This window comes from Stegodyphus dumicola, chromosome 6 (genome assembly GCF_044657685.1).
Source record: "Stegodyphus dumicola isolate Sdum_Otavi_A_Nest chromosome 6, ASM4465768v1".
NCBI classification, from domain to species: domain Eukaryota; kingdom Metazoa; phylum Arthropoda; class Arachnida; order Araneae; family Eresidae; genus Stegodyphus; species Stegodyphus dumicola.
Window position 1 is genome coordinate 218,183,646 of NC_140773.1, and position 27,985 is coordinate 218,211,630.

The 27,985-nt window shown below is 30.4% G+C and overlaps 1 protein-coding gene across 2 annotated transcripts in view; it reads right to left on the reverse strand.

Annotated features, from left to right (window-relative positions):
• LOC118184093 (furin-like protease 1, isoforms 1/1-X/2) overlaps positions 1-27,985 on the reverse strand; it is a 72,185-nt gene that overhangs the window by 32,530 nt on the left and 11,670 nt on the right. For both annotated transcript variants that reach the window (XM_085819526.1, XM_035353735.2), the window contains exons 4-10: positions 27,109-27,237; positions 24,184-24,260; positions 20,148-20,236; positions 13,866-14,038; positions 3,811-4,023; positions 1,446-1,546; positions 1,092-1,195 (exon numbers count right to left, since the gene is read on the reverse strand). In XM_085819526.1, coding sequence (XP_085675652.1) covers positions 1,092-1,195; positions 1,446-1,546; positions 3,811-4,023; positions 13,866-14,038; positions 20,148-20,236; positions 24,184-24,260; positions 27,109-27,237 — 886 coding nt within the window. The remainder of the gene's footprint in view (positions 1-1,091; positions 1,196-1,445; positions 1,547-3,810; positions 4,024-13,865; positions 14,039-20,147; positions 20,237-24,183; positions 24,261-27,108; positions 27,238-27,985) is intronic.

Sequence of the window (27,985 nt, forward strand, 5' to 3'; positions counted from 1 at the left end):
CTCAGCATCTCCTCAAACAGTCTATGAAGCTGCCTTTGAAAAACAAGTTAATATAATCTTTTGAAACAAAATCAATCAATTTCCTAATTTTTTTTTTTTTTTTTTTTTTTTTTTTTTTTTTTTTTTTGCGAGAAAGAGTATGAAAATTCATAAAAATGTTATCCAGATTATTCACTGGGCAATATGCATTAAATGTCTTTAACAGCTAAATGTCCATGCACTTTAAATATGAAAAAGCATCTATCATCATTAACAAGAAATAAATCTTAGGTAAATGCCATATTAAAGAAAATTTCACAGTATTTATAATTCTGGACTTATTTTTATCACAGTTTTTCCATGAGTGCAAGTCAAATATTATTTAACTACCTAAAGCTCACAAAGAATTTAAATTATAATAAAATCACTAATGGTAAAGATGATTAAAAATATAATTTGACAATCTATGTTTTTCATCTAAAAACTTACTCTACATTATAGAAATTTAATATAGAAACTAAGAATTATTTGAATCTTCTTATGTTTCTTACGTGCAAGTTTCTTATGTTTTAGAAAATATAGCATTTGTCTCTTTCTCTCTCTTTTTTATTCAAAATACTAAAAAATCCAATCTTATTGTTGACACATAAAATGCTTTAAATGCTAGTAAATTATAGAAATTTAACACAGAAAGAGCTATTTGAATGTTATGTTCAAGATTCTTATGCTTAAGAAAGAATAGATTCTCTCTTTTTTTTTAACCCAAAATGCTTAATTGAGTCTTATTGTTGACAGGTAAAATGCTTTAAATGGCAAAGACTTGTTATTTTACTCTAGGCAAAATAACAAGTCTTCATAAAAAATCTTAGTATATAAAATACTTACTTCTTCATAAAAAATATTTAAGTTTTACAGAACTCAAATGTTTTTATACAGAAATCATCACAGTGTTTCTAGCAAATTTAAAAAAAAAAAAAAAATGGTTGCAAAAGTCTGTGATAATAGCTACATGATGAAAGATATTCATACGATTCTCCTTAAAAAAAACTGTGCATGAAAAAATGATTTATAATAACGTATTCATAATTTAAAAAAAAAATATAGATATATACCATTTCTACCAACTCCATTTGTCTGCCAATCACGAGCTAAGAGATTTGCTGGTTTTGCTGTTCTGACAACTATATGCTGCATATCACGCCAAGTCAGTTTGGGGCTGAAATAATAAATAAAGAAAAAACTTAGTACAAGCAATTAAATGCAGTTGAGAAGTCAAAAATAATGTTATTTAAAATATCAGTGAAATAAAATTGAAGCTAGAAAGGAATATGTTGTCATGGGTAACCAGAAATAAAAATATTGCATTTTTTCTTAAGTTAACAAAGATTTAACTACATAAATAACACAATTGATAAAACAATACACCATATATTTTATCAAAACAAATTTTCATAAATATATCTCACTTAGCTTCAAGAGTAAGAGCACATATTCCAGCAGCAAGAGGGGCAGATGCAGAAGTTCCTGTATGAGTAGATGTACAACCATGATGCAGATCTGTAGTCACCTGAAATAAAACAGATTAAAAATTCATACAAGATCAATATCTCTCCATTGAGATGAAATATAAAATATGAAAGTAGAATCCTTTTTGACAGGAGTCCTTATGCTCTGAATATCTAATCTAAAACATATCAAAATATCAGTAACATTCTAAATTGTCTAAAGAAAGAAATCACTAATCCCACATACACTGGATTCTTTCCTATTTCTATTTCTAGCAGCAGATATTCATATAAATAACTTCAGTGATAGCACAAATATGAAAGACAAAGTGGAAAAATATCTAATGAAAGCAGAAAGATACTTAACAGAGCTTGAAACAGTAAAGTGGTTAGTGAAGATTGACTACTTCCCTTATAAACTTCCCTTCCAAGTTTGATAAAGCATGGATATTTATGAGAATTCAAATTATGAATAGTTTCAGAAGATAGCCTTTGATAAATTAAATAATACATTCCATATAGTTAAACTGAGCTAAATTTTGCTGCTGTATTTGAAAATTCATTATTTGCAGATAAGCATGTTCAAGTAAGTTTCAATATGTTATTTCCAAACTTAAGATTAATTGCAAAGTTATGATTTTGCTTTGATTCAGGTTAATAAAACTTTTATTTAACTAGTGTAACAAAGAAACATTCTGGACTAGAAAGAAAACTAAAATTTCCATAGAAAAATTTGAATTAAGCTTTTTGAAGTATATATGTTACCGTGAAAGACCGAAATTGGAGAATGTCGACTTTCACCGGAGAATGTCAACATTCACCAAATACGTCGGTGAAAGATCAAATATTTAATTAAATTCTTGTGCATTTGGACCCTCACCGGTGTATGTCGACAATCACAGATATGCTTTGGTGTAGGTCGGAAAGAGAAGAGTATATGTACACGCTGTCATTGCAAAATGAAGTGTTCCACAAATAAATGCAGTTGTAAAAGCAAGGGCCTCTTGTGCAATTCAAAGTGTCATAATAGTTTAAGTCGTTGCAATAAATAAGATTTCAATCACATAATTTAGTAAGTTTTTAACTTCTATTATTTTCCTTTCTCATTTTGAATGTACTGTGTGTTTTAAGTTCTTATGTTCCTAAGTTCTTATTTTAAGTCTAAAGTGCGTTTTTTCGCGACTGAATTGACGGAGAAGAAACTATAATATTCTTATATGTTCTATATGTTCTTTATGTTGGTAGAAATATATGTTCAACATTCACCATTAGTACATGGTGAATGTCGACCTTCACCGGTGTAAGTCAGAAATAAGGGTATTTGGAAGAAATTTCGGACATACACCAAGCGACTATGTGTATGTTGACATTCACCGGTGAAAGTTGACATTCTCCAGATTTCGGTGTTTCACAGTAACACACACACACATATATATATATATATATATTTTTTAATTTTCAGCATATACATTATTAATTTAGGTTTTGCTATACTATTAAAATTCCTACACTAATTTTAATTAAAAATATTACTAAAGTTTAAATTAGATAAACTCCTCTTTTTAAATCCAACAAAATATGAGTATTGATGCATGTTTTAATACATAATTATAACAGGTATAGCGGTACATAATTTAATAATATGCTTGTACACTTTGCTTTAAAACAGAATACAAAAAAATGCTATAATGGCCTACTTTAGAGTTTGTCATGAAAGTAACTATTATTATCAAATAGCTGAGATAAAAAAGAAGAAACACCTTCACAGAATAGATTTGTCTCTAGAGTCTGATAGTTGTAATGTATTCAACTACCTGACATTTTAATCATGTCCTAAGTAATATTTCAAATTATATTAGATACATTTTCAAATAGACAAATCAATATTTTACCAAGATGAAAATATCCATATTTTTCACTGTATGAGTTTAAGGGAGAAATTAACTGTAATAGCAATAATTCTTACAATGAAATATGACTTTAATTAATAAAGAAATAATATATTTAAAAGTTCTATAAAAATACAGCAGTTATGTTTTTTAAATATATCATTTATTAAAGGTTTAACTTTATTGCAAATTATTATTTAATAATAACTAGTGGGATTATAAATGTGTTAAAATACATTTTTCACTAACCTTATAAAATTAAAGTAAGAATTACAATTGAAGTTAAGAGTAAAAAATTATGTTGCTTTGTTACAAACAAAACTGAAATAAAAATATAAAAAAGTACACATACTGATTACAATTTATGAATTTAAACATGATAAAATTTCAGCATTTCCATTTTTAAAAAGCTTAAAAGAGTATAATAAAAAACTTACAACTTGTCTTTCACCAGAAGAGCCACTACTGTATGTTGTTGCAAGTGTAGAAGAACAGGCTTCACTGTACCAGGGTACTAACCCATGCTCTGTAGCACTACTGATGGATAATGTCCAAATGGAATTTGTGTAACCATCGCAGTTGCAGTTATCCCACTCACGACCTCCATTACCAGACGCCCACACAAAAATCGAACCCAAACCATTTCTCCCCTATGAATTAAAAGATTTTTAAAAATAATAATAAAATTAAATGAAATCTAAGTAAATATATATATATACAGTCAAAAGTCGTTAATCCGGACTCGTCGGGACTTCGGCGATTCCGGATTATCGATTTTTCCGGATTATAGATCATCAGTTTAAATCTCGTAAGATGGCATGCAGAAATTACAAAATTAAAAATATGAAACCGTAATTTATGAAATAAAGAACAATTATGATCTAAAGGGTATCAAAATTTACAAAAAGAAAAAGCTTAATATTTATTTGTTTACTTTATTAAACATTTCCTTCAATGTAAGTTGCTTCGTTTCATGTGATAATACTTTCTCTTTAATTCTATTAAACAGACATAATTTCTTGTTTAGTTACAAAGTTCCGCTGTTTAAGTCCTATAATTGCTGTGTTGAGAATACCGACTAATTTGTCAATCGAAATGTTTTCGTTTTCAATAACCTCTGGGTCACTTTCTTCACTATTGGAAGCGAATTATAATGACGAGGAACTTGATTTAAATCATATCAAAGACGGAGTATATGGAGATGAAATACTACACTTAGTACGGAATTATAAACCAAATAAAATAAAAACACCTGCCCTGAAGATAAGGATAGTGCTGACAGATCAACTTCCAATCCGCAGCGTGAAATTGATAAACAGATTTTGGATTTCAAAACATACTTTCGCTTTGTAGATGATACAAATTACATATTAGTAAATATATATCGCAAATTCTATTTGACATAATCTTTCTAATCTATCATAATCTAATAATGACGTTTCTGCCCCCCCCTCTGCCGCAGAGCAGTGTGAAATTGATAAACAGATTTCGGATTTCAAAACATACTTTCACTTTGTAGTAAATATATATCGAAAATTCTATTTGACATAATCGAAAGTTCAAGCTTACTTTTATAAAATTGCTCTAACAGTGCAAAAAATAATAAGCCGGATCCAATTCGAAGATTAAGGAACAACGCAATCAGCAACATTAACTGAATTAGATAACTTTAGCTTAGCGTATAACTCCGTTACACATTAAACGCGCATGCGCACAAACATATTCGCAGCCGTAAGGGTCTTACGCGCTCTCGTAAACGCCTGTGCGCATGCGTGAACAAGACGCATGCGCAGAAAGTTTGTAGCTTTGAGGTCCGAATTATAGATCATTCCGGATTATGGGTGTCCGAATTAACGACTTTTGACTATATATATTTGTACCAAACATGAATACAAAAAAGTGAACACTATGTTACAGGAAAAAAAACAACAGGAGATACATTACAAAAAGAAATTGCACACACACATTTGCCATATTTTGCAATTCTTTTATTATTATTATTATTATTATTATTATTATTATTATGAAACTTTAAGGAGATTCGCAGTGCATTCAATAATCTAAGTTGTTTGTTCTTTTAAATCAAGATGTATAAAACATGTTGTAGGGTTTATATTTATTTTAACTAGCATTTATTTTAAGCTATCTTTCCTGTCAAGCCTTTACTTTCCCCTAGAATTGCCAATGCCAGAGTATGTAAATTGTAGTAGAATGCACAGTATATTCAAATTTTAGCAGAAGTAAGCTGAGTTTAAATAGAAGGGAAACAAGATTGTATGTATGCTTCTTGAATCGCGAGCGTGAAGGTTGCTAGGTAGAAATTTAAGAACCGTGCTTTTCGGCCTGTGTGCCTATTTTGGCAGTTCGTTGAATCTTCAACTGCTTAATCAGTAAGTTTGCTGAATCTCAGCTGTATCTTAGAACGCGCTTAAGTTAGTTACGATTTTAGAGCCTTGTAAGTAGTGATCTCGTTATTTATTCATCTTGTCATTTATTTTTAGTTTCACATTTCTGTTTTGTTAAACCACCGGGTCAGCGTAGTTTGTGAGCGTCAAATGAACGCAGCTGTTATTTCTAAAGTGGAATAAAAAGGGATTTAAACCCTTCTTACGAGTTTGTGTAATTTACAGTTCATAGCAGTCACTACCACTGTTGCTGACAAGTTGGGGCCTCGCAACACTATATTGGTGGCTGAACATCTTACGAACTTAGATGGCCGATAACTGGATGGAAGCTCCTGTACAACTCCAACAGCAAGAAATGGCAAACCAGTTAGAAGGATTTGGACACCTGGTCCAAACGATGAGAGCATCTATCAAGCCAAACATCAATTTTGACGGAAAAAACTCGGTGGCGATATTCTTAGATGGCCTCGAAAATCACTTCCAGTTGACAAAAAGTTGCCATTGCCACGTCTGCACTAAGAGGACAGGCCTCACTATGGTGGAAGAGTATAGGGAAATTTTTATTAGGAGAATTCGGAGGCCAAACATATACCTTTGAAAATTTCAAAAGATCATTATTAAAGGCCTTCCCCATAGTGAAAGACCGAGCAAAGCTAGAAGCCGAACTGTATAGTTTTTATCAACATAATATGGAAGAGTTGATGGACTTTATTCTGCGAAAAGTTAAGCTGACGGATATGCTGTATGGAAAGAAACCTGACACGGAGATAACTGAAATAATCTTACTAAGATTGCTACCTGCTGTCCAAGATTACTTCGAAATCCGAAATCCAAGCACCTTGCAGGAACTCTTCGAGTTGGCGGTCAAGTTCCAAAACCGAAGAATAGCGGAAAAATCTAGAGGGGCATCGCAATCTCAAGGTCTCCAAAGGCAATTCTCAAATCAACAGACCGGAAACACAAATCGCTCTTATGGGGGAAAGAGCTATCAATCCAACTCATTGAAGCTCAAAGGTCAAGGCGCAAAAAGGAAATTTGAAAAGAACCGTCCGTGTACCCAAAAGACTGAAGTTGAAAGGAAAGCTTTAAACGAGTAAATGGGCCTGTAAAAGCAAGGGTCCAGACCCCGGAAGTTTCGAAAAAACCCTCAAGGAGATACTTAAACACGGTCGTGGTAAAGAATTCCCAATTACCAATTATACAAGTCCTGGTTGGCGATGTACCAGTAGAATCCTTCATTGATACAGGGGCAGAAGGTAATTTTATGAGTGATACATTTTTCAAGAAGAATTTTAATAGGTTACGATTATTTAAAAATAAAAACACAGAAATTATAACAGCCCAAGGAAAAACCTGTCAATGTATCGGTAAATTATCATTAAAAATACAGATAAAAGATGAAAGCCTTAAAGTATTAATTTTTGTGGTGAAAAATTTGCACAGTCATCTTAAGCATGAAGTTTTTAAAGGCCGCGAAAGCCAAGCTAAATTTTCAGGACAATTCGATCATGCTGGAAATGGATCGGAGGGTGGTGGAGCCAGCGAAACAACCGCAGGTAGACTTGCACCATTTGAGTGACCATGAAAGCCAAGCCATCCAGCAAGGGGTGAGTGATTTTTCAAACTTGTTTTCAGAACGGCCTGATAACTGTCAAATTGTAATGCATGATATACAACTAACTGCCAATAAACCCTGTAGGACTAAGCCCTACCGGTATGATAAACAGAAAGAGCAAATTATCGAGGAACACATTCAGGAAATGCTGCAGAACCAGATAATAATGCCCATAAATAGTGAGTATGCGAGTTCAGTCGTACTATGTAGGAAAAAGAACTATTTCCCTCCTTCAGATAAAAGGGCTTGGAGGTTTGCTATCGATTACAGAAAGCTTAATAGTATTACTAAGTTCCCAGTTTACCCTTTGCCGGTAATAGAGGAAATTATTAGAAAGATTAAGTCTAAGAGATACATGACTATGTTGGACTTAACGTCTGGCTACTATCAAATAGCTATGAGACCTGAAGATATACATAAAACTGCGTTTATCACAAAATCGGGCACTTATGCATTTTTACGCATGCCCTTTGGGTTGTGTGGGGCCCCGTCAACATTCCAGAGAGCTATAGACATTGTTCTAAAGCCTGTCCTAGGAAAATCGACTTTAATCTAAATAGATGATATAATTATAATGAGAAGTACGTTGGAACAACACATTAAAGACTTGGAAGAGGTTTTTAAATTATTAAAAGAGGCCGGTCTTACAATTAACGCATCAAAATGCAAGTTCGCGACTAAAGAACTTAAATATCTGGGTTATAAAATTTCGCAAAAGGGTATAGAAACTCAGGATTCAAAAGTAAAAGCCATCAAGAATTTCCCACCTCCCAATACCGCTAAGAAACTTTCTTCTTTCCTTGGGTTATGTTCTTATTATCAGTCGTTCATAAAAGATTTCGCGATTATTGTTGAACCGTTGTTAGCAATTAAAAGAAAAAAAAGTAAGTTTAGGTGGACAGCAGAAGCAAATACAGCATTTGAAAGGTTAAAAGAAGTACTCATCAATGCCCCTGTTTTGAAATTCCCGGAAGGAGACGAAAACCTGGAAATTGCAGCAGATGCGTCGGACTATGCCGTAGGTGCGGTTCTCATGCAGAATGGTCATCCTTTGGAATTTTTTAGTAAAACTTTAAACTCTATGCAAAGGAATTATACAGATACAGAGAGAGAAACATTAGCCGTATTAATGGCTGTTCACAAATTTCGAGTTTATTTCGGCAAAGCGCCAGTAACAGGTCTTTTCGGATCATGCGGTTGTTGGTAGACTTTACTCTGGGAAAAACCTAACGCCCAGGTTAATAAGATGGGCTTTAAAACTTCAAGAATATAATCTAATAATTAAATATAAACCAGGGAAGAAAATAATGTAGCTGACGCACTATCCCGAATAAAACTGGACGATGAAGGGAATGAACTCAAATGCGCTGTGTTGACTTCTAAAATTTTAGATTCTAGAGAAACAACTATTGCAGAATTGAAAGCTGATCCTGAACTTGGAAGTATTTATGCTTATTTAAAATACCCCAAAATCTTTGAAGATACAGATGTCGCCGCAATAAGAAGTAGAGCAGAAAACTATTATTGTTTTTTACGAAATCAACAAACGAAAATTTTGAGTATAGACCAGTCATCCCAGCCTCTCTTCGATTGAGCATTTTGAAGGAATTACACGATGCGCCAACATCGGGTCATTTAGGGGTCAGAAAGACTATAAAAAGGTACGCGAGGCGGTATATTTCATGCAATTATACAAAATGGTAAAATGTCAGGTCTTGCAATCAATGTCAATTAATAAATTATATTAATTACAGCCCGGCTGGGTACTTAAATAGCATTCGCGCTATATTTCCGAATGAAATTTTAGGCATAGATCTTCTTGGTCCTTTTCACCAGAGTGAGTTAAATAAAAATCGTTTTCTTTTAGTAATTGTAGATCATTTTTCAAAGCGGACAGAAATTGTTGCACTTAAACACGCACCAGCCAAAACAGTTGCAGATGCATTCTTACACAGGCACATTTTAAAATACAGTGCACCGATAAAAGTCATTAGCGATAACGGTAAGCAATTCGTTAGCCAAATTTTTGAAAGCATTTGCTCTGGACTTGGCATACGCCATATCAAAATGGTTCCGTATAGACCACAGGCAAACATCGCAGAAAGAGTAAATAAAAATATTATAAAAATAATTCGAAGCTATGTTAGCACACATACCAAGCACTGGGATGGCTACATAAATGAGATAGCTTATGCTTTAAGAACAGCAAATCATGATACTACTGGAAAAACTCCAGCAGAATTATTTTTAGGGTGTAAGTTAATTACGTCACTAGATAAATTATTCTTTGTGCAACAAAGGGAAGAAATATTCAAACAAAAAGATATACAGAAACTTATTGATCAGGCTGTTAAAAGTTCGGATACGGCAAGAAATAGACAGAAACTTTACTATGATCGAAAACGCCGTGAAGCAGATATTAAAGTAGGGGATAAGTGTTAAAGTGGAAATTTTCTTTATCAAATGCCCCAGATAATTTCACGGCAAAATTGGCTCTAAAGTTTGAAGGCCCCTATATAATACAGGAAATCAAAGGAGTCGTATTGTACCTTAAGAATGAGAGAGGGGAAACCAGTAAAGCAAGTCCCGACCAGGTGAAAAAATATTATAATTAAAATGATTTTGAAATCCATAAAAGTTTCTTGCAGGACTCAAGCGCAAAAGAAGTGGAAATTCCAGAATTAACGCCACCCGCTCCACCACCCAAGAAGCAGAGAACAGAAGAGGAACCTAGCCCTTTTACAAGTCATTCTAGGGTCCCGAAAAGAAGGAAGGAAAATGGTCACACTCCAGCATTCAAGAAGTGCAGGAAATGAATGCCGTCTCATAAAGAATCTTTGGTAAACAGGAAAAGACCAGTTACAACTTCCCACAGTAGAAAATCTGCGTCGAGGAAACCACTTACAGGGCCAGATAGTCAGGAGCAAACAAGGCTGCCATTCACGAGAAGAAAAAGACAGCAAGAGGAAAGAAAAGATTGGCACCAGCAGAAAAAATTAAAGCAAGAATCCAGACCGGAGGCCGCCAAGACTAGCCGTCCAGGGGCCAAACGGAAAAGACAGGAACCCGAAGACTACCACCCCAAAAGGCCGGTGTACAGAGGGCGAAAAAGGAACGTCACTATGGAGGAAACTCAAAGAAATCAAAAACGGAGATTAACTTCCATGAACTCTGTAACTTGGGATCAATTTTGCCAGAAGAGGATGTCGGAGTTCCAAGCATCAAAAACTCAAAGATAAGTTAAAATCTTCTATAAATTTTTCCTTTGTTCTGAAATGTTATGCGTAAATACGAAGTTCTATGTGTTGACGGAAGTCAATTTGTCTCGGTTGAGACTTAGTTTTGTTTTACTTTATTTAGCTAAGGCAAAAGCATTATTTTCTTTAAGTGTAAAATCTAAGAGCAAGCAGTTCGAGTTAGTTGAGAGATTGGTTCTGTTATGTTAAAAGCCAAAATTTGGCAAAAAGTAAAATAACTTCGTATTCTTGTATTAATGTAAAATTTAGTTTCAGTGTCGCCAGCTTGGCGAAGAAAGCGTGAAGTAAATTTTTATTTTCTCTTATTCATTTTATGGTAAATTGTAAAAATCATATATATTAGAATTTTGTAAATATAGGTATACTTGAAAGTTATGTAAAAGTAGAATTTAGTCTAGAAGCATAAAATTTTAGATGTTAAAAGTAAATGCTCAAAAGAAACGAATTCAAATCTAAGTATTAAACAGTAGATAAAATCATGCTTTAGAGCGAAAGCCTGCATGTCTAAAGATGAATGAGGGAGAAATTAGAATGAGTGTGTTTTGTAGGGTTCTCCACCTACACCTGAATTTTAAGAATGTTAAACATAGCTCATCAAGTTTCAGTATATTGGATTAAGGTGTGTCATATTTGGTCGTTTGTATACTAACAAATCATTGTGGTTAGGGGAAGTGTTGTAATACAAAAACACGAAGATTCCCGTTTGACACCACACATGGTGGAGAACCAAGGTAAAGTTAAATTCATGTTTGAATATTTGAATGAATGTGAATGTAAGCAGTTAATTAAGGAAAAGAAAAGAATCGAAAACAAAAACTTTATACAGTGTTAAGAAAGTGTAAATCATAATGTATTTAGAATATACTGATACTTATTCCTTCCAGATGCTGGAAGGAAGAGAAAAAGATTGATTGATGAAGACCAATTATCAGAAAGGATCCTGTAAGAAGATATGGTATTTTAATCATCTACAGAAACCATTCTAATTGTTTTAGACAAAAGTTTGTTTTTGTAAACAGAGCTCTTGAGTCTTAGGTCAGAATATGGAAACTATTTCAACAGGTCATTTCTAGGACCTGCTTCCAAGTTTACCAAATTCTGGCAGCGGCAAATGTAGGGTTTATATTTATTTTAACTAACATATATTTTAAGCTATCTTTCCTGTCAAGCCTTTACTTTCCCCTAGAATTGCCAATGCCAGAGTATGTAAATTGTAGTAGAACGCGCAGTATATTCAAATTTTAGCAGAAGTAAGTTGAGTTTAAATAGAAGGGAAACAAGATTGTATGTGTGCTTCTTGAATCGCGAGCGTGAAGGTTGCTAGGTAGAAAGTTCTTTGTACGTTAAAATTTTTTAACTTTTTAAACATTCCTCTTACTTTATATATATATATATATATATAACAGATGAGTAAATTTCTCCTCTCTCACCTCAAATACTACATTATATCAGATGTTTACGTGCATAAATATAACATTATAATCCTAATTAGACACAATAACACGCCGAATAAATACGCCGAAACAAACACATTTTGTTTTCCAAAATAAATATTACAAGCAAACTGAGGGATTAGCCATGGGAAGCCCCATCAGTCCCATCCCGGCTGATATCTACATGCATTATTATGAATCAAAATTGTTTGAAACTTTAAACTTCCCGGCATGGTTCCGCTACGTAGATGATACTTTTACCCTGTTTGAAGGTAATAAAGATGATTTAAATAAAGTTCTTTCAACAATGAATTCTATTGATCCTACTATTCAGTTCACTTTTGAACTTGAGACTTGCAATTCTCTTCCGTTTCTCGACATTCTGGTCACACGTAACACATCCAACTCCAGTACTACAGTTTACCGTAAACCTTCATCGGTTTGCCTTCCACCACACTTTAAATCATGTCATCCGACTAAACAAAAGTTAGCTTCATTTTATTCCCATGTTTTCCGTGCTCTTCAAGTTTGCTCCTCCAAACTAGCCCTTGATGAAGAACTAAATTATTTAAAAGCAATAGCTATTGACAGGGGCTTTTCACCCAACATTATTAATCAAGCAGTTAAAAAATTCTCATCTCAACACACTAAAAGCCACACTCTTATTTTAGGAGATTATAAAAATTCTGTTGTCATTCCCTTCTTTCCATCAATTAGCTATAAAGTTGCACATATTTTGCAGAAATTTAACTTTCGGGTTGTTTATTCTCCCATCAATAAAATTCCAACTTCTATACTCAAGGACCCCATTCCGGATATGAATTCCTGGGGTATTTATAGGATTCCTTGCCAGTGTGGTTTAATTTACATTGGCCAAACTAAGAGAGCCTTAAAATTTCGCGTCAAAGAACATGAGGCATATGTTAGAAAAAAGGAAACACAGAAGTCTTCTGTTGCTCAACATTGTTGGTCCGAAAATCACACTTTCAATTTTTCTGCTGCCAAAATTATTCAAAAAACATCTTCCATTGGAGAACTGGATTTTCTAGAGGCATTTCACATTCATAAAAATCTTTCTGTTCTAGTTAACGATCCTAATTCCAATCCAAATTTGCCTTCGGCTTTTAGAGAAATTATGTTTTAGTTCTGGTTTCGCCAACAGATGGCGCCACTTGCCTATTCTTGTCCAGGCTTTCTTATCTTATCTAATCATTATTTCCTATCTTGTTCATTTGCGGTTTTGCAGCTGAAGATGATGGTTCGGTAAAACCATCGAAACTAGTCCTGTGAAAAATTTTTGTAGGTATAACGCTGATTTTTGTTGTTTGACTTCTGATTTAGTATTATAATCCTATTTCTAGACAGGGAAAATTATTTTTAAATATTGTTATAATATAGAAAGAAAAAACATTATACAAAAAATATAAGAATTTAATTTAATCGTTCGAGTCCCAGGGGGTATTGAAAAAACACCGTCAAAAAGAAGCGCGACAGCGCTTGTTTTATTTTATGTCAAAAAATACCAAGTGGAGCGATAGCACTTTGTTTATTTTACATCGACGTGCACTTGATTTAAATAAAGTGCCCACATTATCAACATGACATGCACTGTCAGTTGTTCACAATGTTCAAAAAGTACTGGGTTTTCTCGACATAAAATCTCAACAACGCAATCATGCTGCTTGGCACTCAAACAATTAAGACCATGATTTTTAATTTTTTAAAAATTTAATTAACTTTTCCATCTTTTCCAGCCAAAATAAATAAATAAGCAAAACAAACTTTTTCAACTCCATCTTTAAATGCTCGAAATGTTAGTTCACCAGGACCATCAACAGTCTTTCCATCATCATCAGGACCCCATGATGCACTATATATATCTATGTGTTGCATATTATGACTTATTGAGCGAGCTTCAACAGCATCTGTTACATCACCATCAAGCATTCGAATACCTACAAATATTTAATTCAGGTTAAAATAAAAATGTATATGTACCAAATTTAACTATCTACAGTCAAAAGTCTTTAATCCGGACTCATCGGGACTTCGGCGATTCCGGATTATCGATTTTTCCGGATTATAGATCATCAGTTTAAATCTGTCAAGATGGCATGCAGAAATTATAAAATTAAAAATATGAAACCGTAATTTATAAAATAATGAGCAATTATGATCTAAAGGGTATCAAAATTTACAAAAAAAGAAGCTTAATATTTATTTGTTTACTTTATTAAACATTTCTTTCAACGCACGCATGCGTACCTTACGCATAGCCGAAATTAGAAATTTGCAACCAGAAAACTATTTGATTTGTATTCGTGATATTTATAATGACGAGGAATTTGATTTAAATCATATCAAAGACGGAGTACATCGAGATTAAATACTACATTTAATAAGGAATTATAAGCCGAATAAAATAAAAACATCTGCTCTGAAGATAACGATAGTGGTGACAGATCAACTTCCAGTTCATTGCGCGTCGCAACGTCCCCCCCCCCCACGCAGAGCAGCGTGAAATTGATAAACAGATTTCCGAACGGTTAGATAAACAAAGGATATACCTTTATCCTATTTTTTGTAGCAATTCGTTTTTTGTTTGATGGACATCGAATCATACTTTCGTTTTCTAGATCCTTTGGGAGCTCCAGCGTCGGAAATTCTATTTGACATAATCGAAAGTTCAAGCTTACTTTTATAAAAATTGCTCTTACAGTCTGCAACAACGCAATCATCAACATTAACTGAAATAGATAATTAGATCATTTTAGCTTATGCCGTCCGACGCGAAAACATATTCTGCACTTGCGCAGACGCATGTGAGCAGTCGTAAATGCCTTGCGCGGACGCGTAAAACGCCTAGGAGCATGCGTCAAAGCGGCGCATGCGCAGAAAGATTTTAGCTTTGAGGTCCGGATTATAGATCATTCCGGATTATGGGTGTCCGAATTAACGACTTTTGACTGCATTTAGAGAAATTAGGAAAATAATTATTTATTTATTATATTTATTCCCTTCTTTACAAGTCATTCCAAATTCTTTTCTATTAAGGTACACCTATTCAACAAACTTTGCCTGTCAGTACTTCTTTTAAATACAAACATATATCAATTCGTAACACAGAAAAAAATATTGCATCGAGTAGACACAAAAAGCATTAAAAAAAGTTGAGAGCCATGGAAAAATATAGCAAAATCCTGATAATTTTCTACTGCTTAATGAATGAATGCCTGCAATCCAAACTTATTTTTAGATGTAAACAAACAAAATTTTGATTTTCAGAAAATTTAGCATGGTAAATTTAAGGACATTTTTTAATATGCAAATAAATTTTTAACAAAAGTATATATATATATATATATATATACATATGTACTTAATTTTATATATATACATTCTTTAGTATATATATATATATATACTAAAGAAATATTGATTTAATATTTCTTTATGACTCCTAATATAAATTTAGTAGAGTATATCAAAATGAGGGAACCCATAAGTAGGAAGTTAAATTCCGAAAATTGTTTTTTAAAGGAACTTAAATGTAAATCATGAAAAAACTTTTTAAGGGGACTTGAATTTAAATCATGAATGACAAAATTTCAAACTTTGAAAAAGAAATTAAAAAATTTAAAAAATTTTAAAAAAAAACAAGTAATTATCACTATTGATCGGAAATTAGTTGACATTTCAAGGGGAATAAACCAACTCCCATTTAATGAACAATAATTAGTACATGCAAATGTGTTTCATCTTTTACTCCAGTAAAAATGATGATGCCAAACTGGCAAATTAAGTTAAGCCAAAATTGTAGTTCCATAAAGTGATGGGATTTATAGCCAAAGTAGAGTATCAAAGAATTCATTCTGAATGAAGCATTTTCGCTAATACAAGATTTTTAGAAATTTTGAGTGAAAAGCCAATTTATGTAGTAAAATTTACAAGATACTTGAGTAAATGTCCCCCCGACACCTTCGCTTTTATGCATGTTAATTCAAGACTATTGTTTTTTTTTTTTTTTTAAAAAAAAAAAAAAACATTTAAAAAAAAAAAACATAATAAATAGTAGTGATCTTGACTGCAATTATGAAATAGAACTCAAAGTAATTGTAATAAACATGAGAAACATAACTACGTTATCTTTGCAAAAACAAATCAAATAAAAGTTTAAAAATGTAAATATATATAATAAGAAAAAGTGAAATGTAAAATATTAAATGTACATGAAATATAAAAGGCCAGAATATACATTAACTATATTATTATAAGGGCAGTGGGGATACTCTGAATTCAACTTTCGTATAATTTTGGCCTAACTTAATTTGTCAGTTTGGCATCATTATTCTTACTTGAGTAAAAGACAAAACACTTTTGCATTTATTAATTATTGTTCATTGAATGGAGTTGGTTTGTTCCCCTTGAAAAGTCAACTAATTTCCGATCAATAGTGATAATTACTTGTTTTTTGTTAATTTTTTTAATTTCTTAATTTCTTTTTCAACGTTTGATGTATTAAAGAAGTTAATTTATTACTGAATTTAGCATAGCTCTCTATTTATAGTAATCATGAATTCGCAATTTTTTTTATTTAGGCAATCTCTACATTTGAATGTACACTACACTTCTTTTAGTATTAATTTGGAGTTACTGTAGTTAACATATGTGAAGAAGTTGTTTATTTATGCTTTTCAGATACTGAGATCCAATTGAAATACATGTTTTAGATTCTGCACAAGGAGCAAAAACTCATTTAAATCACCAGCAAACAGGGATCGAATTTTCAAAATAACCACTTCAGAAATGTATCTAGCATTTTAAACCAAAAAGATGCTACAATAGTTTAAGAACAATCAGATATCTTTGATTCTTTAATTACCTGCACCCCCATAAAAACGTGCCAACTCATTAATGATTTTATAAATTGACAAAAAAAAATTTGCTTATTTGGTTAATTTTAGGACTCGCAAGTACTGTTCTATTCATAAAATAAGAACAAAAAGAAGTATGTTGAAAGAAACAAGACATTTTTATGAGGAAAACAAAAACCTGTAAAGCTGATATTTACATTCTTAATAGCTGATACATACAGTTAAGTAAAATGATGATTAAGCATAAATTATGCAAATCCACAAGTACTCAAACATGTCTATGGTAGACATACGTGTAAGTTGGCTATTATTGCTTGTATACTCGAATATATGTTGAAAATCTACTGGATATTGAAATCAAGCATGCAGATAATTAGAAAGTATTAAATTTTCTTTTAATAAATACAAAATTTATATTTTAGAATTTTTATCTGTAGTGTTATTAATCCAACAGCATACACATGCAACATACCAGTGGCTTCAGCTTGGGGATTTAATTTAGAAAAAAAACACACTTTTGTAAACAGTACATCTATTTATTTACCCAGTTCCTCTCATTTAAAAATCATAAAAGTTACTTCAAAATAATTTTAGTAATAAATACATTTTTTTAACAAAATATTTGTTATATTTTTACAAAAGAGTTCTTCATTTCCTTAAAAAGAAAAAAAAAAAAACTTATCATTTATTCCCTTTTCTCCGAACAATATTTTTACCTTATTTTTGGTATAAACATATTTCTAAAACCATAATAGTTTAGTATTCAATAAATATTTACTAAAACATTCTTAAACTATCATTATGTTAATTATCTATGTGCAAACAATCAAAATTTAATGTAAAAATTAGAAAGGGAAAAGTGTGAACAAAATTTGCAAAGGCACGACTTATCATTTATAAATATTTGGTCCTCAGGAGTGCAGATTATCAGAATTTTACTTTAATACTAATGATAAAATAAGCAGAAAATAAGCAGCAAAATAATATAAGCAGCAGATGAAAATAAGCAGAGAGGAACTGCATCTGAACAAAGACAAATTCCCTATACAGAGTATTAAAAAACTGTGGAAAATCATATAATTAATAGCTCATGATTTTTTTTACAAATTATAGATTAATTTTCCAATGTTCAAAAATTTCAAGATATTACACAACCACATATTTCTTACTCTCAAAATTTAAAAATATTGGATACAAACAATTTTTTAAAGTACGTTTTGGAAAGATTGCAAAATTTATAAGTTATACAGGTACCCTATCCACAGAATATTCACGCAAAAAACTTTTAGAGCTCTAGCTCAGAGGCTCAAACTTTGTTGATTCATGAAATATAAAATTGTTAATTTTTTTAGAATCACTACCTCTATTTACCCAAGAAAAATTGCAAAGTCGCTTTAACTGTATTTGATGTTTTATATTTTTCTATATTTTCCAATTTTTAATAAAGATATTTTGAGGTTTTATGTATTTTTGCCTTGCTGCAAAGTGAGAGCTGAATTAATTGAATGAGAAATCTATCTCTAATGAAATTCGAGGAAATATGTTTAAAATAAATGCAGAAAAAAGTGCATATAATTTAATATTCTGTACAAAAAAGTCATGTAGTGTACACATCAATTTTTTTTTTACATTTAGATTAAAAAAGAAGGTTAAAAAAGCATTGAAAATATATTAATACAGATTATTCGCTATGTGAAAAATGAAAAAATCATTAGTTATAATTTTACTTATAAAAAACAGATTTGCTTCATATAGCTTTAGGCAACAATACAGATTTAAAAAAAAAAAAAAAAAAAAAAATTGTTAATTATTTTCTACATTCAGTTTGCAGTCTACATGATATTAAAAAATTGTTTCAAATTTTGATTCTAATAAGTAAAATATCTAGAGGAGTTGCACCAAATGCCAGGATTCTGCTAGGGTTCTAAGCTATGTCTAAGCATTTTCTGCACAGAAGAAATGGGGGAGAATTCATAACTTTTGTTTACATACACATCATATATATAGAAGGGACCCAAAAGTCCATTAACATTTGAAAATACAACAATTCACAGAATAATGTAGGTCAAGAGGTAAAAATTTATACACATTTGAAATGACACAATGTTTTATTGAAAGAAAAGAAAATGCGAAAAAGGCAGCGATATCGCGCTGGGCAGCAAAATGTTAGTGATGCCGCATGAGAATCATGTACGAAATCGGCTGAAGAGAAGGAATCAGTCCCTTTATGACTGTAAATTTTCTATGCTCACTTCCGAGTGTTGGTCAGAATGTGATGTGGATTTATCACAACAATCGTTTTTGGATCCTTTTTTGAGGAAATGCATGGTTATCATATAAAGTTTGCAATCATACAAAGTGCCGTTTGTTGGCTGTTTTAAGCTTTTTATTCCTATAAAACCTCATGATATTTCAAGCATGTGTGACCATTTTTACCTCTATATCTACATTATTCAGTTACTGAATTTTCAAATGTTAACAGACTTTTTGGTCACCTTGTATATAAACAAACACACATACATAAGAAACAATTATTGATCTTAATCTTTCCAGTTTATATTTTGCAATTTATGTTTATTTATATGTCTTATAGTTTTGTCTCCCTTTTTTATATTTTTTCACAAAATTTTACATAAAAGAAAATTTATAAGTGCTATAATTTATCTTTACATAAAATTCTATCTTATTTATTTTACTTTCATATCAATTCACTCTTGCTACTCTTTACAGAGTCTTCTAATTTTATCACATGCCATATAACTTTTTTTTTAAATTCAACAGCCATACATTTGCTAATTCAAGCATTCACCTGAAATGGCTGAATTCACTGGTGATTTAGCTGTCCCATTATCAAGACCAATGCCCAAGGTGCACCACAGATGGTGGCCAATACCACAAAAAGAAAAAGCAGTAAATAGATAACTACAAATACTTAGGCCTTCTTCAGAATTTGAACCCAAGTCTGAAGCCTAGGACATACAGCTGCTTTACTGCCATCTTCAGCAAGGTGACCCACATAACACTAACCATATTATTATACTCTAAATCTTCATTTTATTGAAAAGATAAACATATTTTACCTTAAATCATTCTTTGTTATATCACTTTTAACTTATTTGCAATGTATTACCTACATTTCGGAAATAATTATAAATTAGTAATAAAATTATATATTTAGATAAGAAATCACCTCCAACTTTTGCTTCATATGCAATACCCACAGAACATAAACTGTTATTAGCACTTGCTGCAACTTCTCCTGCACATCGAGTACCATGTCTGAAAGAGATTTTAAAATAAATTATTCTAAAATATTTCACAGATGCACCAGATAATTTACAGACAATTTTAGATCTGCACCAGATATTTAATTATGCATCAGGTATTTATAACATATGATTTATTAAAAAAATACATCTTCTGTTACAACTCTTGATTTTTTTTCTATTTTTACTAACATTCAGCAATGAGCTATAGCAATTTTGTTTGACTTTCATTAATATAAAGTACAAAACGGCAAACAGTGTGTAACAAACAGTTGTCAAACGATTTATCTCCATTCATAAGCTTGCAGTCACCATAAGTATAATACACACCTGCTGTCTGACAATAAGAATTCACTCCTAGGACTTTTCTGAAAGTTCCAAACGTAAATCCCATAAAGTCCTACAAGTCCATAAAATACTCTCTATTAAGAGCTTTATGCCAACTGACAGCTGCCTCCACAGACACAGGACAAAGATCAGGAATAGCATCTGAACACGTCTTAAAACATTTATGGTGAAGTATGGCCTCAATGTATATTAATAATTTTTCGAGAGATTTTGATTATATGTATATGTATCTGAAGCATTTTTTAAGAGAACTCTGAAAGCGTTTAAAGATGTCTTAAGCATTTAAAGGGTTACAAAAATGCTTGGTTGCCCGGAAAATGTCCTAGTCTTTCAAGGTGTTTCATACAAAACCAACAAAATTACCTTTCAAACCTTATATATCATTACAACATACTATAAATAAGATTATTTCTTCAGAATATTTATTTTGTATAAGTAAAAGCAGTATTATTAAAAGTAGCAGTTTCTGTTAAGAAAAAAAAAACTTGTACATAGACATTTAGTGTGAATAATTATCATGCTGATGCGCTAATGCAGAGATTAACAAATAAGTCTAGCAGCATTCAGTTTACTTTTCACTACACATAACACTCTGCTGAGTTAAGAGCTACATAAGTTCTATTATGTGGATATAAAAATTTTTAAAAATTGAAAAGTTTTCTTCATTTTGCATTGACATTAGTTTTATACAAAAGAATACACTTTAGCATAAATAAATTGAAAGTAATTCTTTTTTATTTTTACCAGTGCCTCTCAAGTACCAAAAATAAAATTTTTGCTATTACAAAAAAAAAAAAAAAAAAAAAAAAAATTAATAGCAATATCAAAATTTTAAAATTTATAGCTATGCAGTGAGAGTCACAGGAATCTGACGACTCTGAACAAACAATATGAAATACAACTTAAATATTAATATATTTTCAAAAACAACGGACTATTTAATGCCATTTATTGCAACAATATTATTCTCTGTTGAGCCTCTCATTTTTTTAACAATGCATTTTTTAAATGTTCTCCAGTGAATCTGATCTATTTTTTCAATGGTATTAATAATATTGGATAAGATTAATAATATTTTTAATATACTTCAAGTACTAAGTACATATAAATAAACCTAGGAATATCAATGAGCTCAAGAAAATATTTAGAGAAGCAACTGCAACAATGCTAAACAGATTTAATAAAAAAAAAAAAAAACAAGAAGGATGGAAAACCTGCAAGACAGACTACAGAGACACTGAGAAAATAGTGAAGAATGTCTGAAATTTTTATTATTACAAAAATTAAGACTGAACAAGAAGAATGTCACTGTTACGATAAATCGAACTATCGGTTATATCTTGCAACAAAATTTCTAAGAAGCAATTGCTGATCAAAATTTTAAGTGACAAATTTCAAAGAAAAATGGTCATCAGAAACTAATCACAATAGAAGGGCACTAGTTTCAATGTAACAAACAAAAATTTCAATTCCAAATCAAACAGTGCCATTTTAATATTTCATTTTAAATTATCAAATTATTATCTCATCTCAAAAGCTTATAGTTCATTTGCATAATTTAGAAGGTAGAAAAAATTTCATATCCAGAAAATCATTCATCATCAGATAAATGAAATTTTTCATGAATTTCTGAGTTTTATAAGAATTTTTCTTACAAAAGGAAAATCACAAACATAAAAAACCAAAATTCTTGAGTGTTGAAGCTTGATTTTCTTACATATCTCAATATTTCTCATAATGGAATTCTTAAATGCCAAGAAGAACTGTATTTTAAAAATCTGAGGTTTAAAAAAGCAATAGTTCTGTAATTTTCCCCTTAATGGAAATACTATCATTATAGTGCCATTGATTACTGATGTGAATATTGTACTAATTTAGAATGTTATATTGCAGAATTTCTCAGCTTTGTGACATGTTATTTGAGAAGAAATTGAAATCCTGAAAGGGCAAATATCATATTCTCCAAAGAGAAGTTGCTGCCATCAATTAAATGAAGATATGCACGGCTATCTTTTAAAATGCAGAGAATGGAAAATCTCCTAATTAAAAATAGGATTATTTGTCTTAAAGTTTAAAATTATAAATATTATGTTATGTTGAATATATACACACAGACACTGGTAATCACGAAACATTTTCAAAACAAACTGTCATGCTATATTGTAGATTCTGAGATTCATTACATTAAAATCTAAAATTTTTCTTTCTGGAGACACAGAGATACGAGCTAAGCACTTTTAAACATTGAATACCTGAAGTGTTAAATGTAAGTCACCATAATTATCAATAAATATTTCCTCATTCAAATTTGAATCTGAAATAGTAATTCACTAAGACTTTGCTTGCTGGAAAAAAGCATATCATCATTTTAGCTCAAAGAATGTTTTTAGATTCATTGCTTGAGGCATCAAGCCATGGCCCCAAACATGACATATTAAATCTCTGGAATGTTCTTTGAGGAATATTATGTCTTCAGTCAGACAACAGAGAAGCAATGAACATTAACCTCTACCAATAATCCTATCTAATCAACAACCAACATTAACAACTATAACAGCATTCTCCTCTACACTGTTCATTCTCTCTAGCAAATGCATATGGTAACACTAGAGAAACAAGGGAAGATAGCAACTAACACTGTTCTTTGAAATCCAAGTTTTTGTTTATTATTGAATATAGCATTCTTTGCTTACGATATTTGAACAAAAAAGATCCTAGGCAAATAATTCTTCATGATAAAATTTTAATTTTCCAGCATATTACTAATTTCAATTAGTTTAAATATATGTATGTAATTCTGTCATTCTTGCTGTTTTGCGATCATACACATTTCATGAACGCACTAAATATACTTTTCTTCCTTTCTTTTCTTTGCTTTCATAAGTTTGAGCATATTTTTAAACATAAAATCATTATCATCACTACTCCTGCCAACTTTCAACAACAATCAATTTAATGTTTATCAAAACATTCAATCACTTACTCTATATTTCATTAATCATTTAGAAAGAAGACTACAAAATGCACTTTGATTCAGTGATGTTAACTGATTAATTCAACTTGTTTCAGTGCAAAAGAGAAGGCTATAATTTAACTTGAGAATTGTAAAATACAAAGAAGGGGGAAAATTTACATTCTGTTCAAACAATAAAATTTCAATAAAAAGTGCAATGACGATGAATCCTGGAAAAGCTGACATTTGACTTGAGCTGTTGCCAACAACAAAAAAATATACAATTGTGCTACTTTTAACTACTTTTTTAACTCACTTAACCATTTATTTAGATATAACTTCTTCGATAAAATACAAAAAATACACAATAAAATCTATTAGATATTGATTTAAAATAATATAAATTAATAATTCAAAATTACAATACTTGAAAATTTGTAAATTTTAAATAGCTTTCACTTGATTTTCTCAAGTGATACATTTTTATATTTGCACATACATATTTTAAACACAAATATATTTTTTAAACACAAAAACACTTTTGAATCAATCAAAGAACGTTTGAAATATATATAAAATGACACATGAAGTATACATGTAGTGTATAAAAATAAAATATTATCATTTATTCCGAAAATAATAATACAGTAAAAAATTACCTATTGGAATCTAATATATCATATCGAGGTTGTGGATCACAGTCTTTGTTATTAATATCATAACTAGCATCTGGGTCCTAAAAAGACACATAACAGATATAACAAAAGCAGATTTGAACTAAAAATTTAGGAAATAATGGGAGGAAAAGCAATTTATAGAATTAAATTTTTTAAATTCTAAAAGCCAATTCTATTTTGACATACTAAAGAAAGCAAACTTCTATTGATTCAAAAGCTCTAAAAACCTTCATTTTATTGATTAACCTTTCATATTCTTATAGAAGATTTAAAAAGGAAGGAGATGGGAAACAAACTTCTACAAAAAAAATGAGATTGCCTCTATAGAACATTTATCAACAACCTTGCATGTAATAAAACAAAGAAACAGTAGGCATCTTCAATTAATAAATGTTTATAAAGCTTAACAATAAATCCGCACATGAAACTGACACTTGTTAAATAAAATAATTAAATATAATTTAACTTGTAATTTAACTTTAAAATAATTTTTTGTACAAAAAATTAAAATTATATAAAACATATAAGTTACTCTTATAGAAGTGAGTAATGTGGTTACAAAATTATAGTTGTGTTTTTCATTTTTAACATACAACAAATGATTAAAATAGCAGATTTTTTTAAAAGATTTATATATTTCACTTATAAGAAATTCTTGTATAAAAAAGTTCTATTAAAACTAATTTTTAATATTTACCATAAAACATCACTATAACAGGTATTTATTAGGTAATTTTTGATTACCTGCACTCCCACCTCCCAAGAAACATTTCCAATTCATTAAGAATTTTGGAGGGAAAAAACTGAACTAAGACAATTTTTAAGTTTGATTAGCATCATGGCTTATAGGTAGTGTTTAGTTCATATATTATAACGGAAAAAAACCATTTTCTAAGAAAAAAAAAATTTTATGAAACAATAAAAGACCTATATGGATGATATTTACAGTTTATTGATAATATTCAATAAAACAATAGTTTAATATAAAGTATTTTCTAACAATAATTTCAGTTCCTTTATATTCACCAGAACTGGCTGAAAGTGATATTTTGTTCAGAAACTGAAGCTGTCCTTGCATAACTCACATTACAAGAACAACGATGTGAAAGATGCTGTTCAGGAATGGCTTCTGGGTTGTGATAAAAAAGTTCTTTCAGCTAAGACACTTTTGTTGGTTACACTTTGTTATTCAAATATATCGATAGCTAAATATTAAATATTCAGACTGATGTTCATTTAAAAACAATTCTAACATGTTTAGTTAATTAAGTAACTTACTTTAATTTAAACAAAAAATGAACAAATTCTGAAAAAAAATTTTCCCGAGAAAATTTTTCAAGTGAAGTAAAACTTGAAAATAAACAATGACAACCCAATTTTTTCCTCTCATTCATTAAATTTTTCTTTGATGCATAAATAAAAACATAGATGTTAATACATAAAAAATTAAAAAATCTGAAAGTTTTCAGATTTTAAAAGTCCCAAAGGGACTTTTTTTAATGTTTTGTGTATTACCTTTACTTATTAAATAGCATGTTCTATACACTTAAACCATAAAATTCAATTCAACAGCAATATTGCAAAATAATTTTAAAATGAGCATATCTTTTGAATTTCCGATAGACACTCTTGCAGGCTGGAGATAATTTTTTTTTTTTTTTTTTTTTTTTTTTTTTTTTTTTTTTTCCATACAGTGTTGCCATTGCTCACTTTTAAATCATTGGGTTTGTTAATCAAAAATTCGTTAAAGTGTTACAAATTATGAAATCAATAATAAAACAAATTCCAAATTAGGACTTCCAGATATTCAATGGAAGATTACAAAATTCAAAATTTAATGGCTCTACATACCGTTTTTTTTTTCCACAATGCGAGAAACATACATACATTTATGTAGATTCTTCATTATTTAATTTCTTTAAATATAACACAGGGCTCTAATATTTGGTGGCACCAATTTGGAAAGTGAATTGACAATTAACATTTTTAACGCAAAATACTAAAACGAAATTAATAACCCTTCTGTGCTAATGCCCTATGGGCTAATAATTACAAACCTCTTTTATTAAGCCTGATACTTCACTTTTGATAAGATTCGTAGCCTAGGAGAGAAAGTACTAGAAGTTATCTCCTTCACGGATTGTAGATGCCCATCGGTCTATTGTGTTTTTTTTTCTTCTTAATTTTCAATTGTGAAAAAAGGTTGCTCATGTATAGTATATGTATTCCTAAACAAAGCTACTACTGTTAGTGCAAAAATTTGTAGCTGAACTTACTTATTTTTTAGCAAGTATAAATAAAAATTAATAAAACCTGCACCTTCAAATCTTAGAATAAAATGTATATCATACTGCAAATTAACCCATTTATAGACTTTCTAGTGTGTTATTCATATTTTTTTAGTGGTAATGAAACTAATGTAAACTCAAATTTCAAACAACTAAAATCTTCAAAGATTTGCAACAAATATGTAACTGAAATGTATTCATGAGCTGCATACAATTTCTTTGGGGTATGTCAGTTTGAAGCCACTGTGCGAAGACATAATCAACTTCATATTTTCATTAACATAAATTCACGCATATCAGAACATGATATTAAAACTTTTACATCTTGAAACTGGTAATAAATTATTATTTCTTTGGAAAAAATGCTCTGATGTTTTTTTTTAATGTCAGCATATTTCAACATTTTAAAAAATAAAAATAAAAATTAATATTTATAATTAACTTTTATTATAATGCTACTAGATGTCACACTATGATTGGATACCACAATGTGGAATACTCATAAAAAGAATTGAAATCATATAAAAAATACATACATAAATAATGAGTTAATGTAATATACAAAACTCCTTTTACATAAATACATATAATCAATAAAATATTAACAATTTTAACATACGTAATTCTGGACAAGATCTGGATGATCTGTTTCAAGCCCATCATCCAAAATAGTGACAACAACACCTTTACCAGTAGTGCCTTCAGCCCAAGCAGCTTCGACATTCATGTCTAAGCCCCAGCCTCTGTTCTAGTATTAAAAAAATGTACGAAATTATATTATGTAGTTAAATTTCATTGCCTTTAAACATATGATATAGAAAATAATAATAATAATATAAAAAAGTAGCTGTTTAAAGAATTTAAAGAACAGCTCAACACAGAATTTGGAAAAAGCTTACATCTCATTACAGATCCTCTTCACACCATCTTAACTATTAATCTATCAATTATTAACAACTAATGCAAATAGTAATTTTATGTAATTCAAGATATGTATTTTTCAAGTAGTTTAACAAGTACAGTGTTGAAGGAAAATAAAATATTTGCTGTCAATGGCCATGATGTTTCAAATTAGAAATCGATTAGGAATTTAGACATATACCTTGTAAACCACTATATATTTCCCCCATGTGACTTTACATTATACAGGAAAAATTTAATATTTAAATATATACACAGACTCAAAAAAAAATGGGACAGTTACATATCTCCTGTTATACCTCGCTGATTGGTGAAATTCAACTTATATTTTTTATGACTCGAAAAAGTGAATTTTAAATATAGTGTTGTTTGAACATAATATTTTAACACAAAATCACTTTTTCTGAAATGATATGGAATTTCTTTTCAAATTTTGATTCTATGAATCAAATTTTACCTAAAAAACAAATTTTGTACAATTTGGTAAGAAACGTACCAAGTAATTCATGAACATAGTTTGATTCATGAATACAGTTTCTTCACTTCCGAGTGCAAGTAACACCCAAAGGACAAAC